This window comes from Budorcas taxicolor, chromosome 11 (genome assembly GCF_023091745.1).
Source record: "Budorcas taxicolor isolate Tak-1 chromosome 11, Takin1.1, whole genome shotgun sequence".
NCBI lineage: Eukaryota > Metazoa > Chordata > Mammalia > Artiodactyla > Bovidae > Budorcas > Budorcas taxicolor.
In genome coordinates, this window is record NC_068920.1 from 103,757,647 (window position 1) to 103,775,712 (window position 18,066).

The 18,066-nt window shown below is 54.4% G+C and overlaps 1 protein-coding gene across 1 annotated transcript in view; it reads right to left on the reverse strand.

Moving 5' to 3' along the window:
• Window positions 1-6,245: 6,245 nt before the first annotated feature.
• The window catches only part of SH3RF3 (SH3 domain containing ring finger 3), a 160,410-nt gene continuing 148,589 nt past the window's right edge, over window positions 6,246-18,066 (reverse strand). The window contains exons 9-10 of the mRNA XM_052648940.1: window positions 13,975-14,303; window positions 6,246-7,527 (exon numbers count right to left, since the gene is read on the reverse strand). Coding sequence (XP_052504900.1) covers window positions 7,359-7,527; window positions 13,975-14,303 — 498 coding nt within the window. The 3' untranslated portion in view covers window positions 6,246-7,358. The remainder of the gene's footprint in view (window positions 7,528-13,974; window positions 14,304-18,066) is intronic.

Sequence of the window (18,066 nt, forward strand, 5' to 3'; positions counted from 1 at the left end):
CTGTAGGTCCTGGGCTTCTCTGGGGGCTCAGTGGTAAAGAATCCGCCTGCCAATGCAGGAGACGCAGGCTCCATCCCTGCTCCGTGAAAATCCCACAAGCTGAGAACAACTAAGCCCGCGTGTGCAGAGACCATGCTCAGGAACAAGAGAAACCACCACACCGCAACTAGAGAGCAGTCAGTCCCCGCTCCCGGCGACTAGAGAAAATCCATGCAAGCAACGAAGTCCTATCACAACCAAAAATACATAAATTACTTAAGAAATAAATAAATAAAGAGTAGGTCCTTTGATGAGTTCGCTGAAAAAACATAACTCTGTGATGGGGCAGGCGAGCAGCTGCGAGGTCATTCCCAGTATGATTTACGTTTATTGGAAGGAATGATGCTAAAGCTGAAACTCCAGTGCTTTGGCCACCTCAAGCGAAGAGTTGACTCATTGGAAAAGACTCTGATGCTGGGAGGGATTGGGGGCAGGAGGAGAAGGGGACGACAGCGGATGAGATGGCCGGATGGCATCACTGACTCGATAGACGTGAATCTGAGTGAACTCCGGGGGTTGGTGATGGACAGGGAGACCTGGCGTGCTGCGATTCATGGGGTCGCAAGAGTCGGACACGACTGAGCGACTGGACTGAACTGAGGGCTCTGACGCACATTTAAGATGCGTATTAAAGGGCTGAGTTCAGAGGGACGTACTGGACGTGCCACAGTGTGGGTAACTTGGTGGTGTTGCAGGGCCTGCCCCTTCTTCCCGTGATCAGTCAGCGTTCAGGCCACAGAGCTGCCCTACGACGCCCCGAGGGCGGCCGCCAAACACGATCCAGCATGGAGGGTTGAAGGCCTCAGCGTCTGAAACAAGCGTCAGGACAGCGTCTACGACCGTACACAGGGCGCACCCACACCCAGGCCGAGCCCGCAGGGCGGCCCAGCTCTGCTGTCCAGGGTCCACACGCCCGGCCAGGAGAGAAGGTCCGGCCGAGTTGGGGTGAGGAATAGGGGGAGGTGTGGCGGAGGGGCCGCGGGCAGCCGGAGGCGCAGGTTCCCCCTCCCTCCTCCAGGCCCTGCCCCGCGCCGCCCCGTTTCCTCCCCTCCCCCTCCTTCGCCTGCTCAGAGGCTGCCTCCCGCGCCGCGCCTCAGCCCAGGCGTCTCCGCCGGGTGGGCGCGGACTCCGGATCCCTCTCAGTAGCCCCGAGAGGCAGCAGCGGCTCAGCTTCTGACTTTCATTCAAAACGGGTCATTGGCAGCAAAAAAGACACAGATGTGTATAACGGACTTTTGGACTCAGAGGGAGAGGGAGAGGGTGGGATGATTTGGGAGAATGGCATTGTAACATGTATACTATCATGTAAGAATCGAATCGCCAGCCTGTGTCCGACGCAGGATACAGCATGCTTGGGGCTGGTGCACGGTGATGACCCAGAGAGATGTTATGGGGAGGGAGGTGGGAGGGGGGTTCATGTTTGGGAACGCATGTACACCCGTGGTGGATTCATGTCAATGTATGCAAAACCAATACAGTATTGTAAAGTAAAATTTTAAAAAATGCAAAAAACAAAACAAAACAAAACGGGTCACTGGACTTTTACACTGAAAATTAAGTTTTAAAAAAGCCAGTTACTTAAGTGGTTACAGAAACCAGCACGCCCTGAGAGACCTCCAGACACGGCCCGCCCACCGCCCGGTCGCGCTCCCCGCGTCCTTAACCTTCTCGTGTGAAACACGGCACGAACGAAGCACAGCCGTGTGCCCGTCACTGTCACACACACACACACACACACACACACACTCACTCCCCACGCCTCCCGTTTCTTACAAGAACGCGCGCCGTCCACTCCTCGTCTGCCTCTTCAACCAGCTAACGAGAACCGCTGTAAACTTACCTCCCGGGCGGGCACAGCTGCCGGAGCCTCGAGTGCGAAACCCGTGCGTAAGCCCGAGCGTCGACATGCCGTGCGTGGGCCCCGTGCGTGAACGTACTGTGGACGTGTGTCCCGAGCGTCGACGTACCGTGCGTGGGCCGCGTGCGTGGGCCCCGTGCGTGAACGTACTGTGGACGTGTGTCCAGTGCGCCTGGGACACGGGTGCGCCGAGTCCCCTTCCCGAGCCACACCTGCGTCCCTGCGACCAAGCAGCATCCGCCTGGGATCCCCGTATTGCCTGGACCCCGTTTTTCTGATTCCGAGGGCGGCTGCACGTCTTCTCTTAAAGGGGCCGTTGGTGTTTCTTTTTGGGAACCGTCACGGCAAGAGCTGCTTAATTTTCTTATTTAGAGAAAAGGGCAGTTAGGTGCCAAAAAGCCGAGAACCTGAGGTGCCTGGCACGGGAGAGAGTCATTCTGCGAACTACAGAGCGGGCAGGGCTGTCTCCCAGCTGGGCTGCGGCTTCACCCAGGGCGTGGGGTCCCTAGGAAGGATCCTCGTCCCCACCCCCAGGTTGAGCCCCGGGGCGAGAGGCAGAGCCCGTCGTTCCGCCCCTCCCCACCCCCTAAGTCCCCGCTCGTCGCCTTCCTAGGGATCTGCGCTCTTTCCTTGATCCGTGTTCAGTCCCCACCACTGCCGGGTGCACCCCTCTCCTCGCGGGGCTGGCGTCCAGCCCAGTCCCAGCTGAACCGCCCCCTTGGTGGTCCCTCCGCGGCGCGGCCCCGGTGCTCACCTCCTTGGGGGCCTCCCGTTACCTGGAGCCTCTTCCTCAGCAGTTCCTTCGGCTCTTACCGGGACCCTTACGGACACTTCCTTATAGGAGACCCCTCTCCTTTTGCCCGACTGGCCGACTCCAGCCCTCCTGAAACTGAGGCCGGGGCCTGGCGGCTTCCCCGGGTCACTCAGGACCCGACCTGGCCCAGAAGAGACTGTGGCTTGTCCAGCTTCAGAGCCAGCCCTGGGCACCGAGTCCTTCCCACGCAGCGCCTCTCCAGCCTACCTGAAGTCCTGACAAGGACCGTGTGATCACTCTGGGCCCACCAGGTGGCCAAGAGTGGCTCCCAACTCCTGTCCGCTGGCTAGCAACCTCAGCCCATCTCTGTCATTTATAACCTGAGAGGGATTGGGACACTGGGGGCCGTGGCTCTCCATCCGCAGCACGCTTGACTCACAGCCCCTCGCTGCTGCCCTCCCAGTCCCCTTCCTGCTTTAGAGGGGGACGGTCCCTTCTGTTTCACTCAGGGGTTGGGGTCCCTGGGAAGGAACCTCGTCCCCACCCCCAGGTTGAGCCCCAGGCAAGCACCGGGGCAGGAGGCAGAGCCCATTACCTCTGCGTTTTCTTTCTGCTTTCCTTTTCTTGTTACCTCGCCCTTCCCCACAGGGGTGAAACCAGCAAAGGGAAACCTGCCAGGACTTAGATGTGGCTCCTGGAGTTGGTGGGGGGGGGGGGGCGGTGGTCGGTGGTTGATGTGTTCCTCTCTGCTGTCAGGACCCCACTAGGTGGCCTGCAGATCCTGAAGGCACTGCCCTCCCTTTGCCCTCATGCCCAACACACTCTCCATGGAGGTCCCGGCTCATTGCCCAGCCTTGCGAGTTGGTCTTGGAGGTCCACTGAGCCATGAGATCTGGGCGCTTCATTTATCTTCTGAGCTCTATTGCCCTTTCTTTGGGATTGGAATGAAAACTGACCTTTTCCAGTCCTGCTGACTTTTCCAAATTTGCTAGTATATTAAGTGTAGCACTTTAACAGCATCATCTTTTAGGATTTGAAATAGCTCAACTAGAATTTCATCACCTCCACTAGCTTTGTTCGTAGTGATGCTTTCTAAGGCCCACTTGACTTCGCATTCCAGGATGTCTGGCTCTGGGTGAGTGATCACACCATCATGGGTCATGAAGATCTTTTTTGTATAGTTCTTCTGTGTATTCTTGCCACCTCTTAATATCTTCTGCTTCTGTTAGGTCCATGCCATTTCTGTCCTTTATTGTGCCCATCTTTGCATGAAATATTCCCTTGGCATCTCTAGTTTTGTTGAAGAGAGCCCTAGTCTTTCCCATTCTATTTTTTCCTCTATTTCTTTGCGTTGATCACCGAGGAAGGCTTTCTTATCTCTCCTTGCTATTCTTTGGAACTCTGCATTCAGATGGGTATATCTTTCTTTTTCTCCTTTGCCTTTAGCTTCTCGTTTTCTCAGCTATTTGTAAGTCCTCCTCAGACAACCATTTTGCCTTTTTGCATTTCTTTTTCTTGGGGATGGTCTTGATTGCTGCCTCCTATACAATGTCACAAGCCAGGTTTCAACAGTACAGGAACCGTGAAATTACAGATGTTCAAGCTGAATTTAGAAAAGGCAGAATAACCAGAGATCAAATTGCCAACATCCGCTGGATCATCGAAAAAATAAGAGACTTCCAGAAAAACATCTACTTCTGCTTTATTGACTACGCCAAAACCTTTGATGGTGTAGATCACAACAAACTGTGGAAATTCTTCAAGAGATGGGAATACCAGATCACCTTACCTGCCTCCTGAGAAATCTGTATGCAGGTCAAGAAGCAAAAGTTAGAACTGCACATGAAACAACAAACTGGTTCCGAATTGGGAAAGGAGTACATCAAGGCTGTATGTTGTCACTCTGCTTATTTAACTTATATGCAGAGTACATCATGCAAAATGCAGGGCTCCATGAAGCACAAACTGGAATCAAGGTTTCCAGGAGAAATATCAATGAACTGAACCTCAGGTACACAGATGATACCACGTTTATGGCAGAAGGTAAAGAACCTCTTGATGAAAGTGAAAGAGGAGAGTGAAAAAGTTTGCTTAAAACTCAACATTCAGAAAACTAAGATCATGGCATCTGGTTCCATCACTTCATGGCAAATAGATGGGGAAACAATGGAAACAGAGGCTGACTTTATTTTTGCGGGCTCCAAAATCACTGCAGATGGTGACTGCACCCATGAAATTAAAAGATGCTTGCTCCTTGGAAGAAAAGCTATGACCAAACTAGACAGCATATTAAAAAGCAGAGACATTACTTTGTCAACAAAGGTCCGTCTAGTCAAAGCTATGGTTTTTCCAGTGGTCATGTATGGATGTGAGAGTCAGACTATAAAGAAAGTTAAGGGCCGAAGCATTGATAACTTTTGAACTGTGGTGTTGGAGAAGACTCTTGAGTCTTGAGAGTCCCTTGGACTGCAAGGAGATCCAACCAGTCCATCCTAAAGGAAATCAGTCCTGAATATTCATTGGAAGGACTGATGCTGAAGCTGAAACTCCAATACTTTGGCCACCTTATTGGAAGAACTGACACACTGGAAAAGACCCTGATGCTGGGAAAGATTGAACACAGGAGGAGAAGCGGATGACAGAGGATGAGATGGTTGGATGGCATCACCAACTTGATGGACATGAGTTTGAGCAAGCTCCAGGAGTTGGAAGGACAGGGAGGCCTGGTGTGCTGCAGTCTGTGGGGTCGCAAAGAGTTGGACACAACTGAGCGACTGAACTGAACTGAACTCCATTGCCCATCTGGCCAAGTGTCTTTGGTCTGGTTTCCTGGAGAGGTGAGCGGAGGCTTCATCATGGCAGTGCAGCCCTCCCCTCCCCTCCCTTCCCCACCCCCAAGTTCACTCCATTCCTGTAGAAGAGAGAAATAGCTCTTGGGGCTAAGCTCCCCTCCAGCTCAAGTGATGTGAAAGTCCGAGGTTCTGGGCAGTAGTCCAGGCCAGGAGAGCAGCTCTGAGGCCGTGGGCAGTCCTCCACCTGCTGCTGGTGACAAGCTCCCGTTTGGAAATCGGCAGCCTCCTGACACCCCTCCTGCTAGTGGCTGTCAGGCACCCCACACCCAGTATTCCAGGACAGGTTTCCTTGGCCCAGACGCCTGAGGCAGAGCCATGAGTGTGCTCGTCTAGAGGCTGATTCCGGGCGCCCTGAGCCCACAGGACCTGCATGACTCCTGGCATGATGGCTTCTCACAAGCAAGGGGCGGGGGGGCATCACCTATAGAAAGCCATTCTGCCCTTCCAGGCAGGCAAGACCCTGCAGGGCACCTAGAGACACCCACGCCCACCCAGGCTCAGCTCTGCTGGCCCAGCAGTGGACTCCTCCCTGTGCCGGGTGTGGCTGTCTGGTACACCCATACCCTCAGTGCCCTACCACCCTACCACACAGACAGGTTTCCCACTCCAAGGCTCTTGGCGGTGGCAGGGCTGTGCACCCACAGGCAGTGGAGGGGATGTGGGGGTCTTCTACCAGCTTAGCTCCCACCCAGCCCGGCCCCACCTGACTGCTCCCCCAACCAGAAACCAGACTTCTCCACGTTCAGTTTTATTTAAAGACTCGGAATCACAGGCATCATGGTTTGTCATCAGTTCGTTCCTCCAAAATCACACACATCTGTGTCTAACAGAACAACGGGTGCGTGTGTGTGACTGTGCAAAGTGCCAAGCATTTCCCAGCCAGAGCCCGCATTCAGCGCATGGCTGCCACCCCTGACTCTGCTCCTGTGGGCCTTTGGTGGCCCTGGTTAGCCCCGTGTCTCTGGTCTCAAGACCAAGGTTTGCACTGAGAACAGAGTAGATATCTATTTAAAGGAAACTTGGTGAAACCTCCACAAGGTGGCAAATCTGAACTGCAGTGACCACTGCACGTTTTGACAGTGGAAGCCTTGGGTGTGGTCTCCTCTCTACAGTGACAGGAGGGCCTCGTGGCCTGGGGTCCCCCCTCCTGTTCCTTCACTGCCATCCCTGTCAGAACATCTCCAGATGCAGCGGGGCCACTGGAAGGGCTAAAGAGACAGGCTTTTCCTAACTCCCACCAACACTGAGGCCCCTCTAGCCCCAGGAGGACCGAGGCTGTGAACACCAGGCTCCTCAGGCTCACAGGGTGCCTGCAGAAGTTCTGCCCATTTGCTGTCTCCCCAGAGATCTTTCCAACCAAGTCCTACTAGTTTTACAAAAAGGCAGCACCAGATGTATGAAAAATAGGCAGTGTACGACCTGTTAGAGATTTATAAAGTCTAACAGCTTTGCAGTAAAAAGGTGTAAGAAAGAAGCACGGGAGCAGGACCGTGGTAGCAAGGCAAGAAGCACTGTGTACACCTCGCCCGCGGGAACCGAGCGCTTCCTCAGGGACCTGGCCGACAATGACCTGGGCCAGGGCACCATGCTAAGGGTCCTGGTGGTGGTGCCTGAGGTATAGATGGGGTGAGGAGCAATCCAGACCCAAGTGAAGCCCGGAGCTGCCTTGAGAACGCTCTCCAAATGCGCTGGGCCTGTGCTCCCTGTCAGCCCCATGAGTAGAGGGCAAGAAGGGTCCTGGGAGCAAACCACCCCACAGTGTGTGGGTCCTGCCGCCTGCCTGGAAGGACTGGGGCCTCTGGTGGCTGCTCCCCTGGGGTCCCTGCACCTCTGTCCCTGGGGGGCAGGCACGGCCTCAGAAGCTCTCCACGAAGCTGCCAGGGAAGAGGCCCGTGCGGCCGTTCCTCTGCAGGGTCCCCTTGTACCAGCCATCCTCACGCTTCTTGTGCACGAAGACCACATCCCCCTCCTTCAGCTCGATCTCTGCCTCGCTCTGGGGTGGGTATGAGACCACCACACGGTACCTGGGGAAACAGACACTGGGGTGAGCGAGCAGCCCGCCCGTCTCCAGGGTTCCAGGGCCTCCCACCCGTTTTTGGACCAACGTGCCATAAAATCCACCTGGGTCTCCACTGTGGGAGCTTCTGCCTGCTGAATGCCTGGGCTCTGATCAGGAACAGACACACAGGCCTCAGCAGGTGGCCCCCTCCCCCCGAGGGCTCCCCAGATCTGAGATAGCCCTGCCTGGCCAAGGGCACAGGGTGGGTCTGCACTCCACACCTGATCGGAAAGCCTCAAGGAGGCAGCTCTGAGGACCCGCCTTCTAAAGCACCCCAGGATGAGGGCGGATGGCTGTGATCCGGCCTCCCTGCCATCCAGACCAGCAGAGCTGCTGGTCCGCACCCCTCCAGCTGGGGGCCACACAGGCATCCCACTGGTTTCCCACTGGCCCTGTGCCCACTGCCCTTCCGGGGGTAATGACCGGGCAGGGGGCTGAGGACTCCATGCACGCCCCACTCTGGGTGATCTGGTGGCCAGAAGAGCACCTGTTCTCACCGTCTGCAAACCGCAGACACCACGGGCTGGGAATGTAGGGTCAGCAAAGTCTCCGCAATGGATCCGCCAAGCGCTGGGCCTCGCCATGCTCCTCATCTCTCCCCACCCCACCCCCACCCACCAGCCCACCATCCACACCACCCTCCTGGGCTAGCACCACATGGCTCAGACGAGAAGCACTCTGGGAAGAGGACCTGTGCTTCCATCTGTCCCCACTCCCTCCAGACCTACCTCAGCCCCAAGGCTCCACCTCCCAGCTCAGCTCCGCCCACTGGTCTGGCCCACAGGTGACCCGGACAGGGACCTCCTGCTCCTGGGCTCAGTCTGGCTCACATCCCTGCTGTGGGCAGTGGCAGAGAAGGAGTGGTCGAGGCTGGGCTGGGGAGAGCCATTCTCAGCCAGGCCACCCTCTGTTCTCCTGCGAGTCCCACAAACCCCCAGGTGTCCTCCCTGGGCCAGAGGTGCAGACTGTGACACGCTTTCTCTCCAGTCACCCCCTGCCCCCATGTTCTCGGAGCTCTGGGCCCTCCCTCCCCTCTCTCTGAGGAGGGCTGCCCACCAAGAGAAAGAGGGGCAGCAGCTCGCGGCACAGTCCTGGTGTCGTGCGTCAGACACACACAGCAAGTCTGCAGAAGGGGCTCAGCAACCACTCAACTGCTGCAGGCGCCATTGCCTGGCGTGCGGGGTGGGGGGCATCCTCTGTGTCACATGAGGGGCCCTGGTGAGGACTAGGGGTCCCAGGTAGGGACTGAGGTCATCACAGCAGTGCCTACCAGACCTTGGAAATGATAAAAATATATGCTGGACACCACACCTAAAGGTCTACATGGGCCTGGGGTCCCTGCGGCGTCTGACAGATTCCCACAGACAGCACATAACAATGTACACATCTGGCAGTTCTAAAAGCCTGACGATTGTCACAACCTCACGGGGACACAGTTGAGGGTCTCGGGGAGACCCCTCCCCCGTGGGGTCCCTCCCCTTTTCCTGCCCCTAGAAGCTGCAAGCATTCCCGAGGAGCATTCGTCCTTCCTCTGACTCAAAGCCAGCACGGCAAGCTGAACTCCTTGTCTGCCTGTGAGGACTCCTGTGGTCACACAGGCACGCCTGGGTCTGGATGACCTCTCCACTTTAGGGTCAGCTGCTTGGTCCATCTGCCATCCTATCCTTGGTGTGGGGATTAAGGCAGAGATGTCTTTGGGAGCCATTATTCCACTATCATGACCCACAAGAAATCAAAGCAAGAAATTTCTAAATCCCAACAGAGCTCGACAGCTGACAGGCCAGCAGGAGGTGAGGACATACCAGCTATGTATGTGAACATGAAGGACTGTCAATCAAAGTGGGGAGACCACCACCCCCACCATGATCTCACTCACTGTCATGTACGTGATGTCACACGACACTGTCACACACGTCATCTTTTGTGTTGTTATGGTTGTCCTTGCCCTTGGTGTTCACTGGGAGGAGAAGAGGGCAACAGAGGATGAGACAGTCGGATGACATCACTGACTCAATGGACACGAGTTTGAGCAAACACTGGAGACAGAGGAGGACAGAGGAGCCTGGCGTGCTGCAGTCCATGGGTTTGCAAAGAGTCAGACATGACTTAGCAACTGAACAACAAATTTGTTGGTCCTTTCCTGGGTACTAATTCTGCTGCTTTGCAAATATAATAACCCCCAGGCACCATCATCCTCATGTTGTGTGTGGGGACTGGGACTCAAACAGCAAAGGCACTCATTTGGGTGACATGGCTGTTAAGCGGCGGATGGTGGTGCACAGGGGGAGGACGGAGAGGGAGCGCAAGCCGGAGCTCAGCCGACCCCAGCAGGACAGCCGGACAAGAGCTTTCCTGATCCCTAAGCAATGTCCAGAAACGCAACTCCCTGTACACTGCCCAGAGGCTGGGGTGCTGCAGACCACCCAAGGCTAGGTTCCTGGAAGGGCAGTACCCTGGCTCCCAAGGCCTCCTCCTGAGAGCCTGGGGGGTGCTCCCCATGGTTCCTCCACACACACCTGGGCAGTCTCCCTCAACAGCACCCTCAACCTAAAGGTCCTTCCTCTGAGATCACTGTCAGGAGAAATGGCTTGCACACAGGCGGCACCAGACAGGCCAGTGGCAGCACCCCTCATCCACACATTGGGAGTGTGGCCTGAGGCCGGGTGAGCTGCCCCAGCCTGAAGGTTACATTGCTGTCATCATGTCCTTGGCTCCAGCCTGTTGGGGGCCAGGACCTGGTGTCCTGAAGGCTGCTCAGGGCTGCACAGGGCTATGCAGGGCAAGGGCCATGTTAGGCAGTGCTGGTCACTAACGAGCTGTACAGGATGCTGGGCAGGAGGGCATCCAGGTCCCCAGGGATGACACCCAGATTAGCCGGGACTGTCAGCGAATGGGAGGAATTCCCTGAATTTTCTAGTTACTCAGAGACTCCCGAGATTTTTCACAGCAGGGTCTTTTAAGCCCCGCATGGAGTCTGGAGGTTGAGAGAGCTGAGAAGAAAAGAACTCGGAGGAGATGTGAGGGCAGCTTCAGGACCTCCAGGGCCTGTCACCCTGACTGGAGATGCTCCAGGAGCCCAGCTGTGGGCCTTGGAGAAGCCCAAACCCCTGCAGAGACCATAGCAGCTGGGCTGGTCTCGGGTAAGAAGGAAGGCTCTGATGTGGGAGAGCGGCCCCAAGGTGGAGGGAAGTGGAAGAAGAAAGGCAGGTGTGTGGTGTGTGACGTTGCGGGTGGCATGTATGTGTGTGTGTGGTGTCTGTGTTGTGTCTGGTGTACATGGTGTGTGTGTGGTGTCTGTATTGTGTCTGATGTACACGGTATGTGTGTGGTGTCTGTATTGTGTCTGATGTACATGGTGTGTGTGTGGTATCTGTATTCTGTCTGGCGTACATGGTGTGTGTGGTATCTGTAGATTTCCATGGTGTGTGTGTGGTGTCTGTATTGTGTCTGATGTACACGGTGTGTCTGTGGTGTCTGTGTTGTGTCTGGTGTACATGGTGTGTGTGTGGTGTCTGTATTGTGTCTGATGTACACGGTGTGTGTGTGGTGTCTGTATTGTGTCTGGTGTACATGGTGTGTGTGTGGTGTCTGTGTTGTGTCTGGTGTACATGGTGTGTGTGTGGTGTCTGTGTTGTGTCTGGTGTACATGGTGTGTGTGTGGTGTCTGTATTGTGTCTGGTGTACATGGTGTGTGTGTAGTGTCTGTATTGTGTCTGGTGTACATGGTGTGTGTGTGGTGTCTGAGTTGTGTCTGGTGTACATGGTGTGTCTGTGGTGTCTGTGTTGTGTCTGGTGTACATGGTATGTGTGTGGTATCTGTATTGTGTCTGGTGTACATGGTATGTGTGTGGTGTCTGTATTGTGTCTGATGTACATGGTGTGTCTGTGGTGTCTGTGTTGTGTCTGATGTATATGGTGTGTGTGTGGTATCTGTATTGTGTCTGGTGTACATGGTGTGTGTGGTATCTGTAGATTTCCATGGTGTGTGTGTGGTGTCTGTATTGTGTCTGATGTACACGGTGTGTGTGTGGTGTCTGTATTCTGTTTGGTGTACATGGTGTGTGTGTGGTGTCTGTGTTGTGTCTGGTGTACATGGTGTGTGTGTGGTGTCTGTGTTGTGTCTGGTGTACATGGTGTGTGTGTAGTGTCTGTATTGTGTCTGGTGTACATGGTGTGTGTGTGATGTCTGAGTTGTGTCTGATGTATATGGTGTGTGTGTGGTGTCTGTATTGTGTCTGATGTACACGGTGTGTGTGTGGTGTCTGTATTCTGTTTAGTGTACATGGTGTGTGTGTGGTGTCTGTATTGTGTCTGATGTACACGGTGTGTGTGTGGTGTCTGTATTGTGTCTGGTGTACATGGTGTGTGTGTGGTGTCTGTATTCTGTTTGGTGTACATGGTGTGTGTGTGGTGTCTATGTTGTGTCTGTTGTACATGGTGTGTCTGTGGTGTCTGTGTTGTGTCTGGTGTACATGGTGTGTGTGTAGTGTCTGTATTGTGTCTGGTGTACATGGTATGTGTGTGGTGTCTGTGTTGTGTCTGATGTACATGGTGTGTCTGTGGTGTCTGTGTTGAGTCTGGTGTACATGGTGTGTGTGTGGTGTCTGTATTGTGTCTGGTGTACATGGTATGTGTGTGGTGTCTGTATTGTGTCTGATGTACATGGTGTGTGTGTGGTATCTGTATTGTGTCTGGTGTACATGGTGTGTGTGGTATCTGTAGATTTCCATGGTGTGTGTGTGGTGTCTGTATTGTGTCTGATGTACATGGTGTGTCTGTGGTGTCTGTGTTGTGTCTGATGTACACGGTGTGTGTGTGGTGTCTGTATTGTGTCTGATGTACACGGTGTGTGTGTGGTGTCTGTATTCTGTTTGGTGTACATGGTGTGTGTGTGGTGTCTGTGTTGTGTCTGGTGTACATGGTGTGTGTGTGGTGTCTGTGTTGTGTCTGGTGTACATGGTGTGTGTGTAGTGTCTGTATTGTGTCTGGTGTACATGGTGTGTGTGTGGTGTCTGAGTTGTGTCTGGTGTACATGGTGTGTCTGTGGTGTCTGTGTTGTGTCTGGTGTACATGGTATGTGTGTGGTGTCTGTATTGTGTCTGATGTACATGGTGTGTCTGTGGTGTCTGTGTTGTGTCTGATGTATATGGTGTGTGTGTGGTATCTGTATTGTGTCTGGTGTACATGGTGTGTGTGTGGTGTCTGTATTCTGTTTGGTGTACATGGTGTGTGTGGTATCTGTAGATTTCCATGGTGTGTGTGTGGTGTCTGTATTGTGTCTGATGTACATGGTGTGTCTGTGGTGTCTGTGTTGTGTCTGGTGTACATGGTGTGTGTGGTGTCTGTATTGTGTCTTGTGTACATGGTGTGTGTGTGATATCTGTATTGTGTCTGGTGTACATGGTGTGTGTGTGGTGTCTGTATTGTGTCTGGTGTACATGGTGTGTGTGTGGTGTCTGTATTGTGTCTGATGTACACGGTGTGTGTGTGGTGTCTGTATTGTGTCTGGTGTACATGGTGTGTGTGTGGTGTCTATATTGTGTCTGGTGTACATGGTGTGTGTGGTATCTGTAGATTTCCATGGTGTGTGTGTGGTTTCTGTATTGTGTCTGGTGTACATGGTGTGTGTGTGGTGTCTGTATTGTGTCTGATGTACATGGTGTGTCTGTGGTGTCTGTATTTGTCTGATGTACATGGTGTCTATGGCGTACATGGTGTGTGAGGTGTGTCTCAGGCCACACGGAAGAGCTGGCATTGGTCAGTGTGGCCAAGTGGGGGAAGGATTCTGACCAGGACTATGTTCTCAGGAGATGCCCCTCCTTTTACCATTCACGCAGCTCTCGGAAGAGGAGGTGCTCAGAAAGGAAAGTACTTCCTCCCTGCAGGCTCCCGGCCTGTCTGAAGCTCTCTAAGGACTGATGAGTCAAATGGGCCTGCTCACCAAGAGGACGCTGACCTGTGGCCCTTCCACCTGATGCCTTGGTGAACTCAGTTTCCTAATCTAGAAACTCTGTGCTGAACTCTGTGAAATCGCTGGCTTTGGTGAAAAGCAGACGAATACTGGCCATGTCATATGGTTTAACCCTGAGTCAATCTCGGGTGAGGACGCCAGGCTTCCAGGAGAGTTGCCTGGGGTGGGATCACTCCAGGTTCCCGAGGGGCTGGGGGCACAGCTCATCTCTTTGGGTTCTGAACACCTCAGTTCCATCAGATTCTCCTTGTAAATCCAAACTCGGGTTGCACATGGACTCAGAATTTGAGACCTGCTTCTGTTCTACCCAAGTCTCTGGGACAGTGAGGGACACCAGGCAGGTTCACTCCCCAGGAATCCCATCGTCCCTTTCCCCAGAGTGGCTCCAGACCTCAGAGACCACTGCACCCAGGCCCGGAAGCACACAGCTCCCCCCGTTACCTCTCTCTGGGAAGTGGCTTGGGCTCAGGGCGGACAGCGATTGTGGAGAACGCGGCCGGTCGGGTGGGTGATGGGAAGCTCAGATCCAAAGAGCCCGCCTTCCTGTGCAGTGGCTCCATCCCCAAGGCACCCTGCATCTCGCCTTCGATGGGACAGGACCCAGCCCTGCTGTGGATGGACAGCAAGGACACTTCGGGCCCCACCGCACCCTGGAGCGAGGCATCCACTGCCTGGGGGTCATGGGTGGGAGAGGTGGATGGTGGGGAGCGCGACTTCCTCCTGGTGGACGCACCGGCCAGCAGCTTCAGCAGCCCACTCTTCCTGTCTTTCTAGAGACACACAAAACGAAGTTGGGTAAGTGCTTCTAGCGAGCGGTGCGGCCCTGTAAGGAGACTCTGGTCTGGTCAAGTAAAGCTGCCTAGAGGGGGGCAGTGAAGATGGAAAGCTTTCCCATCTCCCTTTCTTTCCTGAGATGTGGAAAACACGCCAGCACAGACCTAGACCTGGAAGTGCCAAACCGACAACCCCCTCCTCAGGGCCACCCCCTCCAGACTCCTGCTCTCAGGAACCCTGACCTCAGGACCCCCCATCTCAGGACCACATCCCAGCCTGGAAACATCACCAGTGGAGGGCACCATGGGTCTCCTACAGTGGGAGGGGGTGGTTATTCCACATTAGTACCGAGTATCCCGCACACTTTCAGTTGGAGGCCCTGACAGCACTGTTTGTGGTTGTACCACACGGGGAGCCGAGTTCCACGTGTGTCACGTGTGTGCATGTATGAGTGAGGGTGTGTGGAAGAGGAAGACGTGTACACGCAGAGGTGCTTCCATGGAAATGTGCTGGCCTTGGTGTCCAGTTTGGCAGCTCTCCTGGAACTGGCTGTTCTGACGCTGGATGAGGACTAGCTAGCTGGCAAGGGGTGTGGTGTGAAACAGGTGGCATTCTGAGTCTGACACAGAGCCCCAGGTCGGCGATGGCCACCACAGCGTCTGATTGGGTCATGGGGCTGGTTGGACCCCACAGTGGCCCGATGGGGACTCTTTTTTCCACCCCAGCTGTTGGGGAGTCAGCAGTGCTGAAATCGCCATAAAGCACACTTAGCAGGGATGTGTGCCTCAAGGTAAATCAATAACACTTAAGTAGGAACAAATCTGAAGTTTTTCTCTACTCCCAGCACTGCTACTGATAGAAAGGATTGGAGCTGATGTCCCGAATGCACACCACGGCTGGCATGGGCAAGCCCCAGCCCGGAGGGGAGCAGGCATGGGGGCAACGTGGCACAGGGCAGCCTTGATTAGCATCCACCAAGAGATGAGCGTGGGACACATTCAGGAGAGCTTTGGTCAGTTAGCCACCAGGGGGAGCCATGCAGCTGGCTCGGGAGTGTTGCCACCCTCCAAGTAGCCAGGTTCCTGAGGCCACCAGCAGAGGAAGGGACTGCCAGGATGACAGCCTCCTAACTGAGACCAGCACGGGGAGGGCACCGGCTCAGGTGCACAGAGGGTCCTTGGCGCTCACTTGGGGGCTCTGGAAAGGAAGCCAGGCTGGCAACAGATCCCCAAATACTGTGGGGTCTCTGGCAAAAACCCACCGGCTATCAAGTGGTCAAGTGGGATCTGGAGATGAAAACTCTAAAAGTAATCTAACAGTATATGTGTGTGCCTGTGTGAATGTGCGAGCCTCTGCATGAATGTCTGTGCCTATGTGTGAATGTGTATGCTTATGTGTGACTGTATCACTATGTGTATGTATGTATGTGTATGCAGGTATATGGGCATACGTGTGTGTTTGTGCGCATGTGTATGCATGTGTGTCTGTGTGCGTGTGTGTGCAAGCACACACAGGTGAATAAAATTAAGATCCACGTGATGGGTCCCCAGGCCTGCCAGTGGCCCCGTGGTGCCATCCACAACAGAAGGAGGGGCATCACCGGCTCAGCCCGTATCCCAAGGGGCTGAGGGCTGACTGCCCTTCCTGCTGCTCTGCTGGGCCAGCCAGGTTCTCAGAGCACAGGGACTGAATTCTGGACACTCACCAACAAACCCTGCTGGGGACGCTGGACCACGTGGGCACCAGGGCAGGGACAGGGGTTCCAGGCATGAGCTGGGTTATTGGTGGCATCATAGCCAGAGAGTCCTGCTGGGTGAGTTAGCCAGGACGTGCATGCCCAGTGGGGAGGGGCCTGCATGAGACCTGCCAGCGACCAGGGGGAGGGGCTCTCGAGCCCCGGTGAGGTCTGGCTGTGCCCATTGCTAGGTCTCACCCAGCTCAGAGCTCTGGCTGCTGCTTCATATAAAATCAAGGTGAAGGAGACACAGTTAGGACAGGCCCAGGGCAAGTAGGCAAGGCCTCTTGGGAGGTTTCTTGGCAAAGCCACAGCCTTCCCAGGAGAGTAGGTCACCAGGCCTACCACCAGGGCTGCCAGCCCTGTGTTGGGCTCCCACCACCTGCACCTGCCAACTGGGTGACAAGGACCACCGTAGGAGTAGGGGCTCAACGGGCACAGCAGCCATGCCAGGCACAGCAGACAAAGGAACAGGCGAAGCCAGGCTGTCAAGGTCCACACCTAGGTCAGCACATCCGAGAAGAGCCCAGGGGGACATTAGAAAGACAAACACTTATGCACTCACACACACACACACACACACACACACACAACCTGAGATAAAGTCGTAGCCTACTAGCAAAGAACCACCTGGAAACCAGTATTATAAAAGAGATATACATTCATTACAGGAGAACCGTAAAACATATTAAAAATAATAAAATGATAGCTTCTGTCCCTAGAGGGTTTGTTCCTTAGAACGTTAATGCAAAAGGAAATGGCCAAAGGAAAAAGAAATTTAAAGCTTAAATGAAGAACTGCTGCCAATTAAGTCAGTTAAAATTATGGAAAATTATCTCTGAAATTAAAAGAAGTCAAAGAGAACAGAATTTGATTTATAAAATGTGACATTAATTTTTTTAGGGAGTCAATTCATTTAATTAAACGAAGTAAACCTGAGTGCCACGTCTTCCTCATTAATCCACGGGGTTAGATGGCCCCACCTCTCTCACACAGATGTACCCTGTGTCCTGGCTTCTGTTCACAGGACATTTAAAGCTGCTGGTGGGCACACGCTGGATGCTGGGCAGGTGTGGTGGGCAGCACTGACGTGGACATGGTTTGGTCTGCAAGGCTTAGCCCCCGATCCCCTAGGAAAACCTCAACCTGCAGGACCAAACGCACTTGTGGGTAGGGCAGGCTCTTCCCACCACCTCCGAGCACAGGGCACAGACAGAGCCACACACGTGCACTCTGCCAGATGCCCAAAAGGACATTTCCACAAGCTGAGACAGGAGTTCAGGGTCATGGGTCAAGGGTCATGGACCATGTTCCGACTGCATCCATCCTCAGTGGCCTGGGGGCATCGCTGCCATCGGGGAAGCACAGATCTAGTCCCCCAGACAGCCAATGTTGGCTCAGGAGAGCAGGTGCAGGAGGGGCTCAGCGGTACTTCATCTTATTACATATTTTGGTATTTTCTGACTTACTATGTCAAATGTTGTTTCTTCTTAATTTGAGAGGAAACATGATGAAAGCAAAACTTGTAAAAGTTGCTCTGCTCACAGGGTACTAGACATGATGTACCAGAAAGAACTTTTGTTGTTCCACGGATGGGAAGGGAGGTGGTTTTGGAGGAGTGGGGTTGAGGTGGCCCGAAAGCTGGGCTGGTTGCCAGCCAGCTGGGCAGGTCCAGGTGAGAAGCCAGGAGGTGGGGAGGCGGGTGCGTGTGGCCTGTGAGAAGAGCAACACAGTGGACGGCTCCTCGGGGGCCTGGTTGAGAGGCTGGAGTCGCTTGGTGGACACGGGGTGGTGCTGGAGGCAGGGGCAGCGGGATCGGAGGGGAGCCGGCAGTCTGCATGCAGGATCCCAGCCACTCTCTGACCCCAACACTGCCTGTTCCATAACTGCTGGAGCAGCATGAGCGAGGGTGGGGGAGTTTGCTCTCCCTTCACCCTCCAGGCGTTACTGCCTTGCGCCTCAGGGCCTTACTCAAGTGTTTGCTGACCCACCGGGCCTCCAGCCAGTGTCCCGAGAACAGTCAC